Source organism: Cornus florida, unplaced genomic scaffold (assembly GCF_030987335.1).
Source record: "Cornus florida cultivar Cherokee Brave unplaced genomic scaffold, ASM3098733v1 CherokeeBrave_3.0.0_Hap2_Chr10, whole genome shotgun sequence".
NCBI classification, from domain to species: domain Eukaryota; kingdom Viridiplantae; phylum Streptophyta; class Magnoliopsida; order Cornales; family Cornaceae; genus Cornus; species Cornus florida.
In genome coordinates, this window is record NW_026775580.1 from 80628318 (window position 1) to 80645754 (window position 17437).

General features: G+C 33.0%; 3 protein-coding genes across 3 annotated transcripts; 2 read left to right on the forward strand and 1 right to left on the reverse strand.

Moving 5' to 3' along the window:
* Window positions 1-9402: 9402 nt before the first annotated feature.
* On the forward strand, window positions 9403-11087 carry LOC132277950 (uncharacterized). The gene is made up of 3 exons (XM_059779788.1): window positions 9403-9426; window positions 9557-9631; window positions 10536-11087. Exons 1-3 carry the CDS (start codon window positions 9403-9405, stop codon window positions 11085-11087), a joined length of 651 nt encoding a protein of 216 aa, XP_059635771.1.
* Window positions 11070-12402, forward strand: LOC132279297 (uncharacterized). Its single transcript, XM_059781225.1, has one exon. It carries the CDS (start codon window positions 11155-11157, stop codon window positions 12184-12186), a length of 1032 nt encoding a protein of 343 aa, XP_059637208.1. The 5' UTR covers window positions 11070-11154; the 3' UTR covers window positions 12187-12402.
* A 2591-nt stretch (window positions 12403-14993) lies between these two features.
* On the reverse strand, window positions 14994-16223 carry LOC132279298 (uncharacterized). The gene is made up of 3 exons (XM_059781226.1): window positions 15896-16223; window positions 15766-15819; window positions 14994-15576 (listed from the first exon to the last, which is right to left on the reverse strand). The coding sequence occupies exons 1-3, from the start codon at window positions 15916-15918 to the stop codon at window positions 15273-15275; spliced, it is 381 nt and encodes a 126-aa protein (XP_059637209.1). The 5' UTR covers window positions 15919-16223; the 3' UTR covers window positions 14994-15272.
* Between the last annotated feature and the right edge of the window lie 1214 nt (window positions 16224-17437).

Below are 17437 nucleotides of genomic sequence, written 5' to 3' on the forward strand. Positions count from 1 at the left end.
TATATATATATAGTTCACACGTGAAATCTTATCACCCACAATTAAAAATCCTAATCTAATTATTTTTATGGATTTGATTTGAGCAAGATACTTGTAGTTGTGATTCCTTAGAGTTTAGGGATTAAGGCAATAGAGTAGCATGGGAAAGAAATAATTAGATATGGGTTTGATTTGGATCTACTGGATTTAATCCAAATAACTTCTTAAATCTTTTATTAATTTTTATTTTTTTTTATTTTTACATTATAGGACACTTGTCACTTTATTGTTGCGCCACATCGATGGTAAGCATGAACTGCCTATCAACCGGTGAGTAAGCAGGTGTTATCCATTTTTTAATGGGTCAAGTGTAGAAAAAACCCTATAATATGTTTACAGTGCATATTACACTACTCATGTGCAAAAAACACTACTAAACTATAACATTTGTGCAAATATGTCATACTGACACATTTAATATAGAGTTGGACTAAAATGCCCTTGTTGACACATTTTATTAAATATATAAAAAATATATATATATATCATTTTGTGAAATGACTAAAAAGGGAACAGAAGTTTAAAAAATAAATAATAAATAAAAAAACAAATTTAAAAAAAAAAAAAAAAAAAAAACCAATCTTCTTCAACCCCAATTTAGTGGTGGAGAAAAAGAAAATTTCCAAAATCCAATTACAGAACTGAATAAGTTGCCGCAATCATCAACATCCTCCACCCTGTCTATATTCAGTCTTATTGCATTGTTGCGGCAACCGATGACGCCGGTAAGTTTAGTCCGGTCGCTCCTGGCATTGCCGCTGTCGGGTATTAACTCAGTTCATCATCGCCGGTTCATGCTCGGTTGTTCAGTCCGCTTCATCTCTCCGTAACTCGTCACCGGAAAAGATGGATGTTGAACAACTGGAGTGTTTTCGGTCAGTCTCTGTCAACGGAATGCACGAACTAAAATGGAGTGAGCTTACTAGTTTTTCGTGCAAGTGATGGAGCTCACAGTTGTGTCGCAGTTGCCGTTGGAAGTGGAGCATGTATGGATGTTGCGTCTCATGCATGAACTAGGACTTGAAGCTCAAAACACCTAAGTGGGTTTCACCTAGGTGGGTCGAAGTTGTATGAGATGTCGCCGGAGCTTTGCTGTTGTTATTCTGATTTTGCCATTGATGTTGCCTTTGCCGCCGTGTGCAACTCGTCTGTGATTCACTCCAGTTGGGCTTAAGCTTCAACTCAGTGTGCAGCTCGTCTGTGTTTCACCGTGAGCAATCGGATCAATTTCAGATTTACTGGTGGTTTAGCCCAATCCAGCAAAAAATAAGGTAATGGGCACATTGCACCCTTGGACATTTTTGAAGAAGTAAAATGGTAAAATGAGTATTATAGTATGAATTTATGTCAAATTTTGTATTGAGGAGTATTTTTACACAATGTACAAAGAATAGGGATGCTTTTTACCCACCTTTTTCAAATAAAAATAAAAGTGCTAGGCATAGTATACAGCACTTGTCCCATTTTTCAATTGAAAGCTCCGAAAACGTACGAGGACCAAACCAAGCCAAACCAAACCAAAAAAAAAATAATAATAATAAATAAAATAAACTCATGTTAGAAGATCTTATTTTTGGTTTGTATGTTAGAAGCAGGGATGTCAAGTTAATTGATCTCGTCGGTCCTATCCCGTTTTGTCTCTACCAAAATTGGTTTGGGATCATTTTAATCGGGATAGGGGTGGATTTGAGAATAGAGTTTAAAATTCAACTGCATTTGAGAGGTGGATTTAAGAATAGAGTTTAAAATTCAACTGGAGTTTAAAATTCAAAAAGTTCTAAATTCGTCTCCATTTATAATTACAATATAAATAAATATTATTTTATTAACTATAATTTTTTTCTTATGATACTTTTAAATTTTAACAACAATTTTGTTGTTATAATTGTTAAATATTTAATTATACTACAAAAAATTATAAAATTTAATTATTTTTTAAAAAAATACATATACTCAAAACGTGCCCAACCTGCCCCTAACCCAATGCTAGGTGCTCAATTGATTTTTTTGAAAAATAAAAAAGGCTAATTCCATAAAACGTCCACTATTTTTAAAATTTGATCATAAACTCCAACCTATTTTAGAAAACCCACGTGACTTTAAAAAGTAATCAAATTGTCCCAAACCCTAGATCACTCATCGTCGTTCACTCATCTTTGCATCGGCTTCATCTAAATTTCATCTCCTTGCGTCGCCAGCACAAGTTTGTCGTCGGGTTGTAGGAGAGAGAGTGTGTAGGGAGAGAAGACCCAATTAGGGGTAGTTCTATAATTTTTAAATAATAAATATCAAATTTTAATTTAATCACTGGGGGCAATTTGATCACATTTTAAAGTGTCGAATTTTCTAAAATAGATGGAAAGTATGATCAAATTTTGAAAGTAGTCAAAATTTTTATAAGATTAGCCCAAATAAAAATTTATTTGTGAAATGAATTTGATAAAAAGGGTATCCCTGTCATGTGCACATCATTCCCGTGCTGTTCCCTGAATGAAGATCATTCATGTGCTTCAAGAACGTAAGATGTACAAGTGAACAACCATATCTCAAAAAAAAAAAAAAAAAAAAAAAAAAAAAAAAAAAACATTCATAATATTACCCAGCCTTAGACGTCCACGGTGGCCCCCACCACATTGTCGCTATCCAATTCCCTAAATGGGAAGATCATCCATGTCCTTCAAGAAAGTAAGATCATTGTAGAAGTAAAATAGCATAAAACTAAATCTTCAAAAAAAAAATTAAAATAATAATAATAATAATAATAATACAAAACCCAATCATAATATCCACTGGGGCTCAAATCCTCTGCTGTGAGTTACCCTGCAATCCCCTGCTGTGAGCTGATGAAAGGCCTTAATTTGGCCACGTGTGCTTCAGTTTGTAATATGTCTATGGGCTCCACTAAAATGGTGCAAAACGCATTATTCCGTTAAATCTGCCTTCAGTTAAACATCCATCTCTCGGCATCTCTGAAAAAGCCCAAAAGAGCCGGCTCTACAAATTAATTGAGCCGTCTTCAAAAAATTGGGTTGAGCCGTCTCCACATTTCTTCTTGAGTTGGCTGTCCATTATTTTTTTTTTTCTTTTATTTTTAATTTTTTTTGCTTGGCAAGGAGCCGGCTCTAAAAATTCTGATCACAGGAACTCTGATCACCTTCACCATCAAAATAAGCTATTGACACAGTTCTGTAAAACTAATTTCACAACTCTGTAAAACTAATTTGACACCTAAATTTAACATTTTTTAATTCTTTCATTTTTCATCTGTTAGTGTAAATTATGATATTTTTTTACTTGAAATTGACATTGGTTAAGCATTCTAGCATATTTGAAATGTTGGATAATTGTAGAATTTTTTTCTATAATCTTCAATAACCATTCTAGTGAATGTAAAATCTTACATAATTGTTTTTTTTAACTAAGTTGGCTTCATTAGGTACCAATTTGTTATCCAAATATTTTTTCTTCTCATGTATGCGGCAATTACACATTTCACATGTTATTATGTGACATTTATGAGAAAAAATACATTGTGAAGTTTAATAAGTAGGGACACTGATTACCTTCACCATTAAAATAAGCTATTTACACAGTTCTACTAAACTAATTTCACACCTCTGCAAAACTAATATCACACCTAAATTTAACATTTTTTAATTCTTTCATTTGTCATCCATTAGTGTAAATTATGATTTTTTTTTTTTACTTGAAATTGACATTGGTTAAGCATTCTAGCGTATTTGAAATATAGCGTAATTGTAAGATTTTCTTCAATAATCTTCAATAACCATTCTAGTGAATGTAAAATTTTCCGTAATTATTATTTTTTTTTAACTGAGTTGGCTTCATTACGTACCAATGTGTTATCTAAATATATTGTCTTCTCATGTATGCGGCAATTACACATTTTACAAGTTATTATGTCACATTTCTGAGAAAAAATACATTATAAAGTTTAATAATTAGGGACACTGATCACCTTCACCATCAAAATAAACTATTCACACAGTTTTATAAAACTAATTTCACACCTCTGCAAAACTAATTTCACACCTAAATTTAACATTTTTTAATTCTTTCATTTGTCATCCATTAGTGTAAATTATAATATTTATTTACTTGAAATTGACATTGGTTAAGCATTATAGTGTATTTGAAATATTGGATAATTATAGGATTTTCTTCTATAATCTTCAATAACCATTTTAGTGAATGTAAAATCTTCCATAATTATTTTTTTTAACTGCGTTGGCTTCATTAGGTACTAATGTGTTATCCAAATATTTTGTCTTCTCATGTATGCGGCAATTACGCATTTCACAGGTTATTATGTGATATTTATGAGGAAAAAAACATTGTGAAGTTTAATAAGTAAGGACACTGATCACCTTTACCATCAAAATAAGCTATTCACACAGTTCTGTAAAACTAATTTCACACCTCTGCAAAACTAATTTCACACCTAAATTTAACATTTTTTAATTCTTTCATTTGTCATTTGTTAGTGTAAATTATGATTTTTTTTTACTTGAAATTGACATTGGTTAAGCATTCTAACGTATTTAAAATCTTCGATAATTGTAAGATTTTCTTCTATAATCTTCAATAACCATTCTAGTGAATGTAAAATCTTGCATAATTGTTTTTTTTTTTTAACTGAGTTGGCTTCATTAGGTACCAATGTGTTATCCAAATATTTTGTCTTCTCATGTATGCGGCAATTACACATTTCACAGGTTATTATGTCACATTTATGAGAAAAAATACATTATGAAGTTTAACAAGTAGGGACACTGATCATCTTCACCATCAAAATAAACTATTTACACAGCTCTGCAAAACTAATTTCACACCTAAATTTAACATTTTTTTAATTCTTTCATTTGTCATCCGTTAGTGTAAATTATGAAATTTTTTTTTCTTGAAATTGACATTAGTTAAGCATTCTAGCGTATTTGAAATCTTGGTTAATTGTAGAATTTTCTTCTATAATCTTCAATAACCATTGTAGTGAATGTACAATCTTCCATAATTGTTTTTTTTTTTTAACTGAGTTGGCTTCATTAGATACCAATGTGTTATCCAAATATTTTGTCTTCTCGTGTATGCGGCAATTACACATTTCACAGGTTATTATGTCACATTTATTAGAAAAAATACATTGTGAAGTTTAATAAGTAGGGACATTGATCACCTTCACCATCAAAATAAGCTATTCACATAGTTCTGTAAAACTAATTTCACACCTCTGCAAAACTAATTTCACACCTAAATTTAACATTTTTTAATTCTTTCATTTGTCATCCGTTAGTGTAAATTATGATTTTTTTTACTTGAAAGCATTCTAGCGTATTTGAAATCTTGGTTAATTGTAGGATTTTCTTCTATAATCTTCAATAACCATTCTAGTGAATGTAAAATCTTCCATAATTGTTTTTTTTTAACTGAGTTGGCTTTATTAGATACCAATGTGTTATCCAAATATTTTGTCTTCTCATGTATGCGGCAATTACACATTTCACATGTTATTATGTCATATTTATGAGAAAAAATACATTGTGAAGTTTAATAAGTAGGGACACTGATCACTTTCACCATCAAAATAAGTTATTCACACAGTTCTAACAAACTAATTTCACATCTTTGCCAAACTAATTTCACACCTAAATTTAACAGCTCTTGGGATTTAATGGAGCCGGCTCTTGAAGTTCAATGGAGCCGGCTCTAAGTTGTTGAGCCGGCTCTTTGAGTTGGCAGCCGGCTCATAATAAATATGGAGCCGGCTCTCAGAATTTTGAGAGCCGGCTCCTTGCCAAGCAAAAAAAAAATAAAAATGAAAGAAAAAAAAAAAAATAATGGACAGCCGGCTCAAGAAGAAATGTGGAGACGGCTCAACCCAATTTTTTGGAGACGGCTCAATTAATTTGTAGAACCGGCTCTTTTGGGCTTTTTCAGAGATGCCGAGAGATGGATGTTTAACGGAAGGCAGATTTAACGGAATAATGCGTTTTGCACCATTTTAGTGGAGCCCACAGACATATTACAAACTGAAGCACACGTGGTTAAACTAAGGCCTTTCATCAGCTCATAGCAGGGGACTGTAGCGTAACTCACAACAGGCAATTTGAGCCCTATCCACTGTGGCCCTCACCACATTGTAGCTATCAATTTTCTATATGAAAAATAAAAATAAAAATAATACAAAACCCAATCATAATATCCACTGTGGCCGTCACCACATTGTCGCTATCAATTCCCCATATGGAAGATCATCCATGTGCTTTTTTTTAATTTATTTTTAAATACAACCATCCATGTGCTTCAAGAAAGAAAGATAAACCAAATCTTCAAAAAAAAAACCCAATCATAATACCCAGCATTAAACGTTGCTATCCAATAATTCAGTATTGGAAATTTTTTTTCGATGGTTCTAATTTAGCACATTTGAAATGTTACACTCGCAAAAAAAAAAAAAAAAAAAAAAAAAAACTATATAATAATTTTTCTTAGAAAGTTAGTTTGGATGCTAGCTGTTGGCCCTTTCTTTAATTTAATAAAATTGTTCAGAGAGATTGATTCAAGCAAGAACTTAGAGAAGAAAGTTCTCTAGAGAAAGAAATTTCACCCCAATCCCTCTATACCTTCTCTTTCCATATCTTTGGTTCATCAATCGCCGACTTCTTCCACACACGCACATACACGTGTATACTATATATATATATATATATATATATTGACAAATTAAGATTAGGAGGAGGGGATGTATCTTTGCTTGAAGAGTTAGATGCTCTATACAGAATAATTTAAAATTTAATTATCTAACTTATTGTAATATATATATATATATATATATATATATATATATATATATATATATATATATATTTGTTTTCAATGAGCATGAATGATTTTATGTTCACTTGTGACCAAACATATAATGCTAATTTCTTTTTCAAATAAAAAGGTTTGAACACTTGCAGGGAATGATTACACTTACACGGTGGGAATTTGTAGAAGATGTTTTCAGTAATTTAACATTGGGTAAAGTACAGTTACATCCCTTAATGTTTGGTAGAAGAACACTTAGAAAAAATTTACCTATTTTTTAGACAAAGACATTTCCTAAAGGTTTATAAATGGACAAATATATCCCTTTATATGAGAAATTGGCCAAATTATTTTTTGACCGTTTAGAAGACTTTTTTAACTTTACAATTTAATAAATTGAACCAATCTACCCTCATGAACAATTTATGCATAAAAAAAAAAAAAATTTATTGTTCACTATTTTTTTGGTTATTTACTTTATAAATGTCCTAACTTCTAAAAAATGTAGATGTCTAAAATGACGTTTTAATCCAATACATATATTTTAAATAAATTATATTTTGTTATTACTTCTTTTCTTTTTCTTTTTTCTTTTTAAATTAAGATGCTTAATTTTTTATCTAAAAAAATTAAACCAATCTCTTTTCCTTAAAAATAAAAAATATGGTACCAGTATAACTTTTTGCATCTTAAATTATAGATATCAAATATTATGCATTTCCCAACATAAAATAAAAAAAAAAAACATGCATAAAGTTACACTGACACCTATTTTCTTTTATGTTGGGAAATGCATAATATTTTATATATAATTTAAGATGCATAAAGTTATGCTGTTACCATATTTTTTATTTTTAAGGAAAAGAGATTGGTTTAATTTTTTTAGATAAAAGAATTAAGTATCTTAATTTAAAAATAAAAAAGAAAAAGAAAAGAAGTAATAACAAAATATAATTTATTTGAAATATATGTATTGGATCAAAAAATCATTTTAGACGTTTACATTTTTAAGAAGTGGGGCATTTATAAAAAAATAAAAAGAGTTTTTTATTTTTTTATTTTATGTATAAATTGTTCATGAGGATAGATTGGTCCAATTTATTAAATTTTAAAGTTAAAAAATTCTCCTAAACGGTTAAAGGGTAATTTGGTCAATTTCTCATGTAAAAGGGGTGTCTTTGTCCATTTTTGAACTTTCAAGGATGTCTTTGTCCAACAAACAGGTAAATTTTCTCTAAATATCTTTTTATCAAATCTCATGGAATGTAGCTGGGCTTCACCCTTTTAAAATTTGTGATATTTGAATTGTTATAACTAATTTTGTTAATTTAATGGTTTTTTTAGTAGAGATGATGTAGAGATAGATAATGTTGAGAGAGAGCGTGTGTGTTTCTCAGCAGTGAAATAGAGTGGAAATTGCTAATTTGCTCCCTGGATAGAGAGGGAAAGACAGTCATCCAAACATGGCACAAGCGTGCGTGCTAAAGAAAGAGTAAACAGATCCGTAATGCCAGTAAACTCTCTCTCATAAAATGTTTCACTCCATCACTGTCCAGTGGATAAAATAACTCACATGAAGAGAAAATAAAATAAAAAAATTTAACAAAAGTAATTTATACATAAATTTTCGGTAAGTTATTTTACATGCCTCGCCCGATAGACTCAATCTCAATCTCAACGTAAACCTTTACTAAACACTAACAAAGTAAAAATTAAAGAATATTTTACCTGAAAAAAAAAAATTCTCTAAAAAGAATATTTTCTGTCGAAACAAATGGAGCCTTAACAAGGTTTTTTTTTTTAAAAAAATTATTTATAATGTGGATAATAAAGGAGTGAGGAACATATAAAAAACGTGAAATGAATGTGAAAAAAAGAAAAACAAGTATTTTAGGGTGTGCAGAGTCCTTAACTGAACACCAATGATTGTTCGTATATAAATGCAATATAAAAGGAAGTGAGCCCCAACTTTCTTATATCTTGTCGATCAATAATAATTATGTTTAACTCCTAACTAGTGTTTGCTTTTAACTTTTAAAAATATTATTCAAAAGCCAAATTATGCATGTGAAACTTGCTTATAAATATGTATGATGTATTGAAGAACAAAGGCAGTGTAATACCCGGGTTTTAGATTAAGCTTTAATTTTGATTAAATGTATGATTAGTAAATTTATTTTGGAGACTTTATTATTTTATTTGGGGAGTTTAATTTTATTAAAGGGATATTAGAGGTCCTTGTGAAATTATTCAAGTGTGATGGGGACTTTGGGAATTTATGAATAATTAGGATGGTTGATTCTAGGTGATTGCAAGGTCTTAAGACACGTTTCACACATGCACCACTTATCTGATGACTCACCTATTTACTTTTATATACATCTTACACCAAACACAACCTAGCACTGTAACATTGCAATTGTTTCACATGGTTAAAGAGATTGAGAGAATAAGAGAGGACTGAGATTGCGACGAGGTAAAAAAAAAGAGAGGAGAGCTGGCCGAGAATTACAGAGAGTTAGAGAGTCTCATGCCATGGGTTCCACTATTTTGGATATGGTAAGAGGTGTTTCTGTTCTCTAAATTGGTCATGTTTGGATACACATATATACTTTGCATTGCACATTTGTGCTATATATACTGCAAACCCAAACAAACCCCGTCTCTGAATCTCTTACTTCCTTGGCAGAGCTGTTTTAGCTTCAGTTTTGGCAATAACTGGAGTTTGACGTCTAGCAGAAGATCAAGGCTTCGCATTTCCCAGGTGGGTTTTCATTCCAACATTTTTCTCTAATAAAATTCAATCTATCTTCTGTTTGGATGATCAGAAACGGAGAGAAAAAGAAAATGTGATTATGGATTTTATGTTAGTCTTGGTATAGTGTATTTTTTTTATTTTTATTTTATTTTTTTATGAATTGAGGGGCACAATGTGAACATTATTGTTGCATCGTGAAATGGTAAGAAGGGGCAGATTGCTCATTGAACCACGGGTATCTGGTAAGGCTCTGAGATTTGGATTCAAAATGTTATAATCATGCTATCATTATCAAAATCAAATAAATTGGCCAATGTAATACAAAAATGACTCGAAATGTTAGCAAGTGATTGAAATATTATTAAATTATTTGAAATCATTGGCTAATAATAATAAACTTGGCATATTAATAACACATCATGCATTTTGGTTCGATATGATGTAGGGCATCCAGAGATCATATCAAGTGAGATAGGTCTGATCTTAATAACGGAGAAATTATTAGGTGATCCCCACCAATGATAAAAGGCAACTTATTTCATGATTCAGTTTTTTTTTTTTCAAAAATCTTCACATTTCTAATACTTTCTCCTTAATAATGATATCGGTCCTGAAAGACCTTACCCAAAAATAATAATAATAATAATGAAAAAACACAGGTATTTTCTGAAATAAAATTCCACATGGTTTAAAAAGAAATAAATTTTGTTAGAGAAATAAGCACAGTTTGGAATGTCGTGACAAAGAAAGGTATTCTTCATAGTATTTAGTTGTTAGAGGGGAAGGGGAGTGTGCAAGGCTAAACATGGGTTTCCAAACACGAGGAGCAACCCAACTACTCGGGCAACACGACACTTGCCATAATTTTGTAAATATAAAGATGCTAATTCTTTTTAAAACTATGTTACAGGTAAAAACCGTCGGAGAGCTAAGGAAGACACGAGATAAGACAGACCTGAGGGGAAAAATAAGGAATGTCATGGAAGATAATCTTATCATTTCCGATTCTCATAAATCTATGCTAGACATCTCCCCTCCACTAGTTAGTGCATTACAAGCTTTAGCAGAACAAGATGCTGCCAGTTTTCACTTCCCAGGGCATAACAGAGGGCTAGCTGCTCCATCATCATTGACTCGACTCATTGGCTTCAGAACTTTTCTTCATGATTTAAATTTACCCCCGTCCCTTTCTCCCAAAAGGTCCATTTTAGATGCACAAGAACAAGCAGCCAAACTGTTTGGCGCATCAGAGACATGGTTTCTTGTTGGGGGCACAACTTGTGGAATCCATACGGCAATTATGGCCACTTGTTCCCCGGGAGACTCTCTGATTATCCCCCGGAATTCCCATATATCAGCCATCTCTGCCATTGTATTGTCTGGAGTAGTACCAAAGTACATCATTCCCGAGTATGATTTTGATTGGGACATCGCTGGTGGAATCACTGCTTTGCAGGCATGAGTACGCCCCATTATTATCTGTTACAATGGTATAAGTTGTAAAAGTTGCTATTTTTCTGACATTGTTAATGCTGCAGGTAGAGAAAGCAATCAAGGAATTGGAAATGGAAGGTCGAAAAGCGGCTGCAGTTTTTGTCACTTCCCCTACTTACCATGGTATATGCAGCAACTTGAGCGAGATATCAAAGCTGTGTCATTCTTGCAACATTCCATTGATTGTTGATGAGGCTCATGGTGCACACTTGGGATTTCATCCCAGCATGCCTTGTTCAGCCCTCCAGCAAGGTGCTGATCTTGCTGTGCAGTCTACTCACAAAGTCTTGTGCTCTCTTACGCAGTCATCAATGTTACATATGTCAGGAAATCGAGTAGATAGAGAGAGGATTTGCAAATGTCTCCAAACCATTCAAAGCACTAGTCCAAGTTATCTGCTTTTAGCTTCGCTAGATGCAGCTAGGGCTCAACTAAGTGAAAACCCCGAAACAATTTTCAACAAAGTAATGGAATTGGCTGTTGAAATGAGAACTCTGATCAACAAAATACCAGGTATTGCAGTCCTCGATTTTCCAAGCTTCTCTAGCTTTCCTGCCTTTGATCCCTTGCGAATTACTATTGGCGTATGGCAGCTTGGTCTTTCTGGATATGAAGCGGATCATATTTTAATTAAGGATTATGGGGTGGTTTCCGAACTTATAGGTTCTGGATCTATTACCTTCGCGATTAATCTTGGAACTTGTAGAGAGCATGTTCTGAGACTAGTGTCAGGATTCAAGCATTTATCGGGAACTTTCTCACTAAATCAGGGCATGAGTCAGAGATTGGATGATATTGAGTGTTCACCCTTTGATGACATTAACATGATCTTGAGCCCAAGAGATGCCTTCTTTGCGAGTAAAAGAAAAGTGAGTGTTAGAGAGAGCCTTGGTGAAATATGCGGGGAGCTTATAACTCCATTCCCACCAGGGATTCCTGTACTGATACCGGGCGAGGTTATCACACAGAGAGCATTGAATTATCTATTGCAGCTTAGAAGCAGGGGTGCTGTAATTACTGGTGTTGCTGATCCTCTTCTATCGTCCATAGTTGTCTGCAATACATGAGATGTTCTTGGGAACCATAGGGTTCCAGCTCATTTACTTAAAAGAGCACTCGAGAGTGCATTCCAATTTAGAAGGGGTTCGTAATTGAAATTGATATGTTGTGCAAATGAAATCAATGACATTTGAACATTGAAAATGTAATCTGTATTTCGTACAGCATTCGCAACAGTTTTATGCATTTGATCATTCACATCACGAGTCCGAAACTTGGAAATGAAAAGAACCTATACACCCCTATTGTCACCAACTGTTCTCCAAATTAGACAATGAAAACTGCAAGGAATGGACAAAATGCATCCTACTTTCTGTAAGCTATATCTCCCATCTCCCTGAAGGTACACAATGAAAAGAAAATTAAACTACGCAAACAACATGAGGTTGAACTAGGCTAAAGCAATGGAAAAAACATGCAATCCTTTACGCTCTTCGTATTCCAAATGCAGAATGGAAGAGCGCGTGAAAATCAGAAACCTGAGATTCAAAATAAACTATATATAGTTTCCCGTAGTTTCCCTTTCATATATTTTTCTTACACATTACTATCAGTTATCAGATTCAATACAACAGGTAGCCCTACCCCCTTCAACCTTCTTCAAGTTCACGAGAAACATACAGGTTTTTTAGGGAAAGACAATATAAAGGCTGAGAAAATAAGATGTGTACGACAAGCTGAACCTAGGTCACAAAAAGGGGTTCAAAATAAAGATTGTAGGCACCATTCTATCTTGATGAGGTTCTTCTACCTTCACCTTCAGCCCAAAATACACCAATCTGCAACTGCACATCTAATCTACCTTCACCTTCTTGCCTGCTTTGGCGGTCGATTTACGGGTTCAAAAACAGGTGCCTCAAAATATGGAGTAGAGAGCCCTGGTCCACCAAGCTGCAAGTCTGTACCCTCATTCGGACCTGCCCATGCTATTGGATTGACTGCAGGGAGTATAATCAACATTGTCAGAGGCTCATTAACAGAGAGTTCCATTAGATAATATAGAGGCATTCCTAATGCTATGTAACAAAAAAAGGATTAACCACCTGCATATATAAACTCCCATTGGATGGCTTTCAGTCATATGTAGATGTATTAGTTTTAGAAATTAAAATGTTCACCTTAGTTTGGCTGGAAAGTGACCTCTTACAGCTAATACAAAAATTTCAGTACTCTAGTTACAGTGTGTTTCTTACAAATACAAAGCTTTTACATACCTTCACTAGGTCCAAGAAGTGCGGGCATTCTCGGACAATTTGTTGAAAATAAACTTGATTTTAGTATTTAGTATTTTCAAGTATTTTTGTATCCATGATGCATGTGTTAATTTAGCATGTTAGTGGGTAGTAAATTGTCTTAGTGGGAGTTAAGGTTATGTAAAATAAAGAGTCATGAGAGTTAAACCTAACAAATACTATGTTAGTGGGAGTTATGCATATTGAAGATTATGTTAGTGGGAGATAGGAGAGTTATAGACATTTAAATGTAATGGTTACACATATATATGTGAGGCCTATATATTCATGTACTCTAGTCAAATAATAGAAGAAGTGAAATAAAAAGTATTTTCCTCCATTTCTATTCTCTTCCAAATAGTATAGTGTTGTGTGTGTAACTAGGCCACTATTTCCAACAAAGTGGTATCAGAGCTAGATTTCATGTTCAAAGCCAGATTTCATGTTCAGAGCCTAGACGATCCTGAAGGCCAGACGAAGTTGATCCTAGAAGGTTCAACATTTAAGAAAAACATGTTTCTCCTTGATGATGATGAAGGGGAGAAAATGTATTTTCTTAGTGAAAAGATGATGTTCTCTAATTACAAGAGAATGAGAATCATCATGACTTCATACCTCAAAGCATGCGATTTGTGGGATGTTGTTGGAGAAGAGCCAAAGAATGGCATGTCCAACAAGCTTCATGAAAAGAAAGAAGATAAGGCATTGGTAGTGTTGCAAAAGGCAATACATCAAGAAATTTGGGAGTATTTTGGAGAGTCCAAAACTCCAAGTTGTATTTGGAAGCTGCTCGAGACCATCGTTTCCAATCATAGAGGTGAATCATTACCCATGGAGTATTGGGTACAATGCTTTGAGAATGATGAGGTTACGAAAGATGATTATGAAAGTCTTGAAGACAAAGTTGTGGAGAATGAAGAGGTGTATCATGCAAAAGAAGTTGAAGATTTTGGAGATTCAAAAGTTGAAGGAGAATTTGAAATGGTGAATAAGGAAGAGGTAAGAAAAGGTGTTAAATAAGAGATTGAAAAAATGAAGGAGGATGAAGTGAAAATAGAAGATTTAGAAGAAGGAAGTGCTAAAGAAGAGGCAAAAGTTCAAGTTGGTGAATTAACATCTTCAGGTATGGTTACAAATTCCACCTTGAAAGAAGTTATATTTGACTTATTTGATGAAATTATTATTTCTTCATATTCATCAAATAATGCTTATTTTGTGGAGAATGATGAACTTCTCTTAAAGAAAGTTGTTCCAAAGAAGTATGAGATTGAAGCCCAGGATGATAAGAAATTCTCATATTATTTTTTTAAAAATAGTTTGGAGAATTTTGTAATTGATACAGGTTGGGTGAATATGGAATTATTTTTTGACTCTAAAGAAGAAGTATATGTGAAGTTGAAGATCCATAAAAAATTTAAGAAGAAAAAAGATCGATGGTGTGCTTGTATAAAGAGGATGATATATGATTATGTGAAGACATCAAACAAGCATTTGAAGAAGTTTCATAAGCCCTACACATCAATGGAAATGGCCAAGAAGATTGAAGCTATTGAAGGAGGTGGAATTGAAGATCAACTATCGAATTTTTGATTAAGCCCCCAAGATTAATAAGAAGGTTTTTCAAGTTACAAAATCAAGTTTAAAGGGGGGTGTTGAAAATAAACTTGATTTTAGTATTTAGTATTTTCAAGTATTTTTGTATCCATGATGCATGTGTTAATTTAGCATGTTAGTGGGTAATAAATTGTCTTAGTGGGAGTTAAGGTTATGTAAAATAAAGAGTCATGAGAGTTAAGCCTAACAAATACTATGTTAGTGGGAGTTATGCATATTGAAGATTATGTTAGTGGGAGGTAGGAGAGTTATAGACATTTAAATGTAATGGTTACACATACATATGTGAGGCCTATATATTCATGTACTCTAGTCAAATAATAGAAGAAGTGAAATAAAAAGTATTTTCTTCCATTTCTATTCTCTTCCAAATAATATAGTGTTGTGTGTGTAACTAGGCCACTATTTCCAACACAATTGCCATCATATGAACCTGTCAAACGAGTAGGACGCTTTCTCACATAGTTTTCCTGCAACGGTCTTGGGATTTGAAATGAAAATTGCGACATAGTCACCCCTTTTGCCATGTACTCTGGATGTTCTAGCAAGTGCCTGAATAATCAGAAGCATTATGAATAAATTCAAAGGATATATCACAAAACCACTTACTACCAGTGTTAGAATAAACCACCCTCAAGTAATTTGTTTATACATTTATTTTGAAAAATTAAATATTACAATATGAAAAATAAAAAGAGCAAAGATCACCATAATATTGCAATGATCAAGTGAGAAATATACCTCTGAATTTCAACCATAGAACGAAGTCTCTTGCCTGATGGTGCAACATAATACCTGAAAACCATGTGGAAAAGCATATCATAATGGAGTGATGATATTTGATATACCAAAATACCGTTAATATGCACACCTTTGCAGCTTCCACAGCTGCATTGGTAAGTACTTAATTTATTGTTAGTTTGAAGTTGCACTCAACAATGCAGCCACAAACATTATAGGATGGTAACAGGTCACCCAATTTTTTTAGGTCACCAATGATCTGGGTATAAATACAAAAGTGGGTGACAGAAAATAAGCAGCATGGAGGAGGAAAAAAAAACAATATTAAAATCAAAGTAGACCTAACTGAGGCATATAAGAATTTTAAGTGCCCTCGGAAGGGTGAATAAATATCAAGCCCATAGAAGCCTCAGGAAATATTCACACACTTGCCCTATTTTGTGGAAATTGCAGATAGCATTAATGGAATGTCCATATCAACTCATTAAACATAACATGATGTGTTGAAGAATACAGACACAGTGAAGTAGCAAAAAAAAATCAGTATAACTTTTTGAAGCTTTTGTCTCTTTCATTATCTCAAACCATGGGTTCCACATTATTGTTCCATTGTGAAATGGTAAGAAGGAGCAGATTGCTCATTGGACCACGGTATCTAATAAGTCCTGAGATTTGGATTCAAAATGTTATAATCATCATATCATTATCAAAATTATTTGATTTTGATATCGTATGATTAGTGATTTTGACTCTAAATGTTAGCAAGTGATTGAAATATTTTTAAATTATTTGAAATCATTGGCTAATAATAAGCTTCGCAAATTAATCAAGACATCATGCCTTTTGGTTCAATATCAGGGTATCCAAAGATCATATCAAGTGATATAGGTCTGATCTTAGTAATGGAGAAATTATTAAGTGATTCCTATCAATGATAAAAGGCAACTTACATCATGATTCAGTTTTTTTTTTTTTTTTTAAAAAATCTTCACGCATTGCTCTTTCTAATAATTTTTCCATAATAATGATATTGGTTCTGAAAGACCTTACCCCAAAAAAAAAGAATAATCTTGTAGTATTGGGTTCTGAAGTAACATTCCAGATGGTTTAAAAAGAAATAGATTTTGCTAGAGAAATAAGCGCAATTTGGAATGGCATGACAAAGAAAGGTATTCTTCATTGTTAGGATTTAGTACTTAGTGGGGAAGGGAAGGGTGCAAGGCTGAACATGGGCTCTCGAACACGAGGAGCAACCCAACTACTCGGGCAACACGACACTTGCCATAATTTTGCAAATACAAATATTCTAATTCTTGTAAAAACTTGTGTTGCAGGTAAAAAACGTCGGAGAACTAAGGAAGACACAATATATGACAAACCCGAGGAGAAAAACAAGGGATGCCATGGAAGATAATCTTATCATTTCTGATTCTGAGCAATGGCGGGTCCAGGGTAGGGTCACAATTTTTTTTTTTTTTTTTTTTTTCATTACTACGGGTAATTTCAGCCCAGTCCAAAAAAAAAATTATTATTAATAATAGCCCACCCAAACTAGTCCAAATCAATTAAGCCACAATACTAAAATAAAAGCCCAATCCAAAAACAAGCCCAAGCCAAACAAGCCCTAATACATAAACTAGTGCTAAGTCCTAGCCCTAATATCATTCGCGAA

Bases quoted from the DNA above. Each gene is read 5' to 3' on its own strand.
- LOC132277950 (XM_059779788.1), top strand. From the start codon at position 9,403: ATGGGTTCCACTATTTTGGATATG. The intron at 9,427-9,556 runs GTAAGAGGTGTT...CTTCCTTGGCAG, and splicing joins GTTCCACTATTTTGGATATG to AGCTGTTTTAGCTTCAGTTT. The intron at 9,632-10,535 runs GTGGGTTTTCAT...ACTATGTTACAG, and splicing joins CAAGGCTTCGCATTTCCCAG to GTAAAAACCGTCGGAGAGCT.
- LOC132279297 (XM_059781225.1), top strand. From the start codon at position 11,155: ATGCTGCAGGTAGAGAAAGCAATCAAGGAATTGGAAATGGAAGGTCGA.
- LOC132279298 (XM_059781226.1), bottom strand. From the start codon at position 15,918: ATGCAGCTGTGGAAGCTGCAAAG. The intron at 15,820-15,895 runs GTGTGCATATTA...CATGGTTTTCAG, and splicing joins CAGCTGTGGAAGCTGCAAAG to GTATTATGTTGCACCATCAG. The intron at 15,577-15,765 runs GTATATTTCTCA...CTGATTATTCAG, and splicing joins TCTATGGTTGAAATTCAGAG to GCACTTGCTAGAACATCCAG.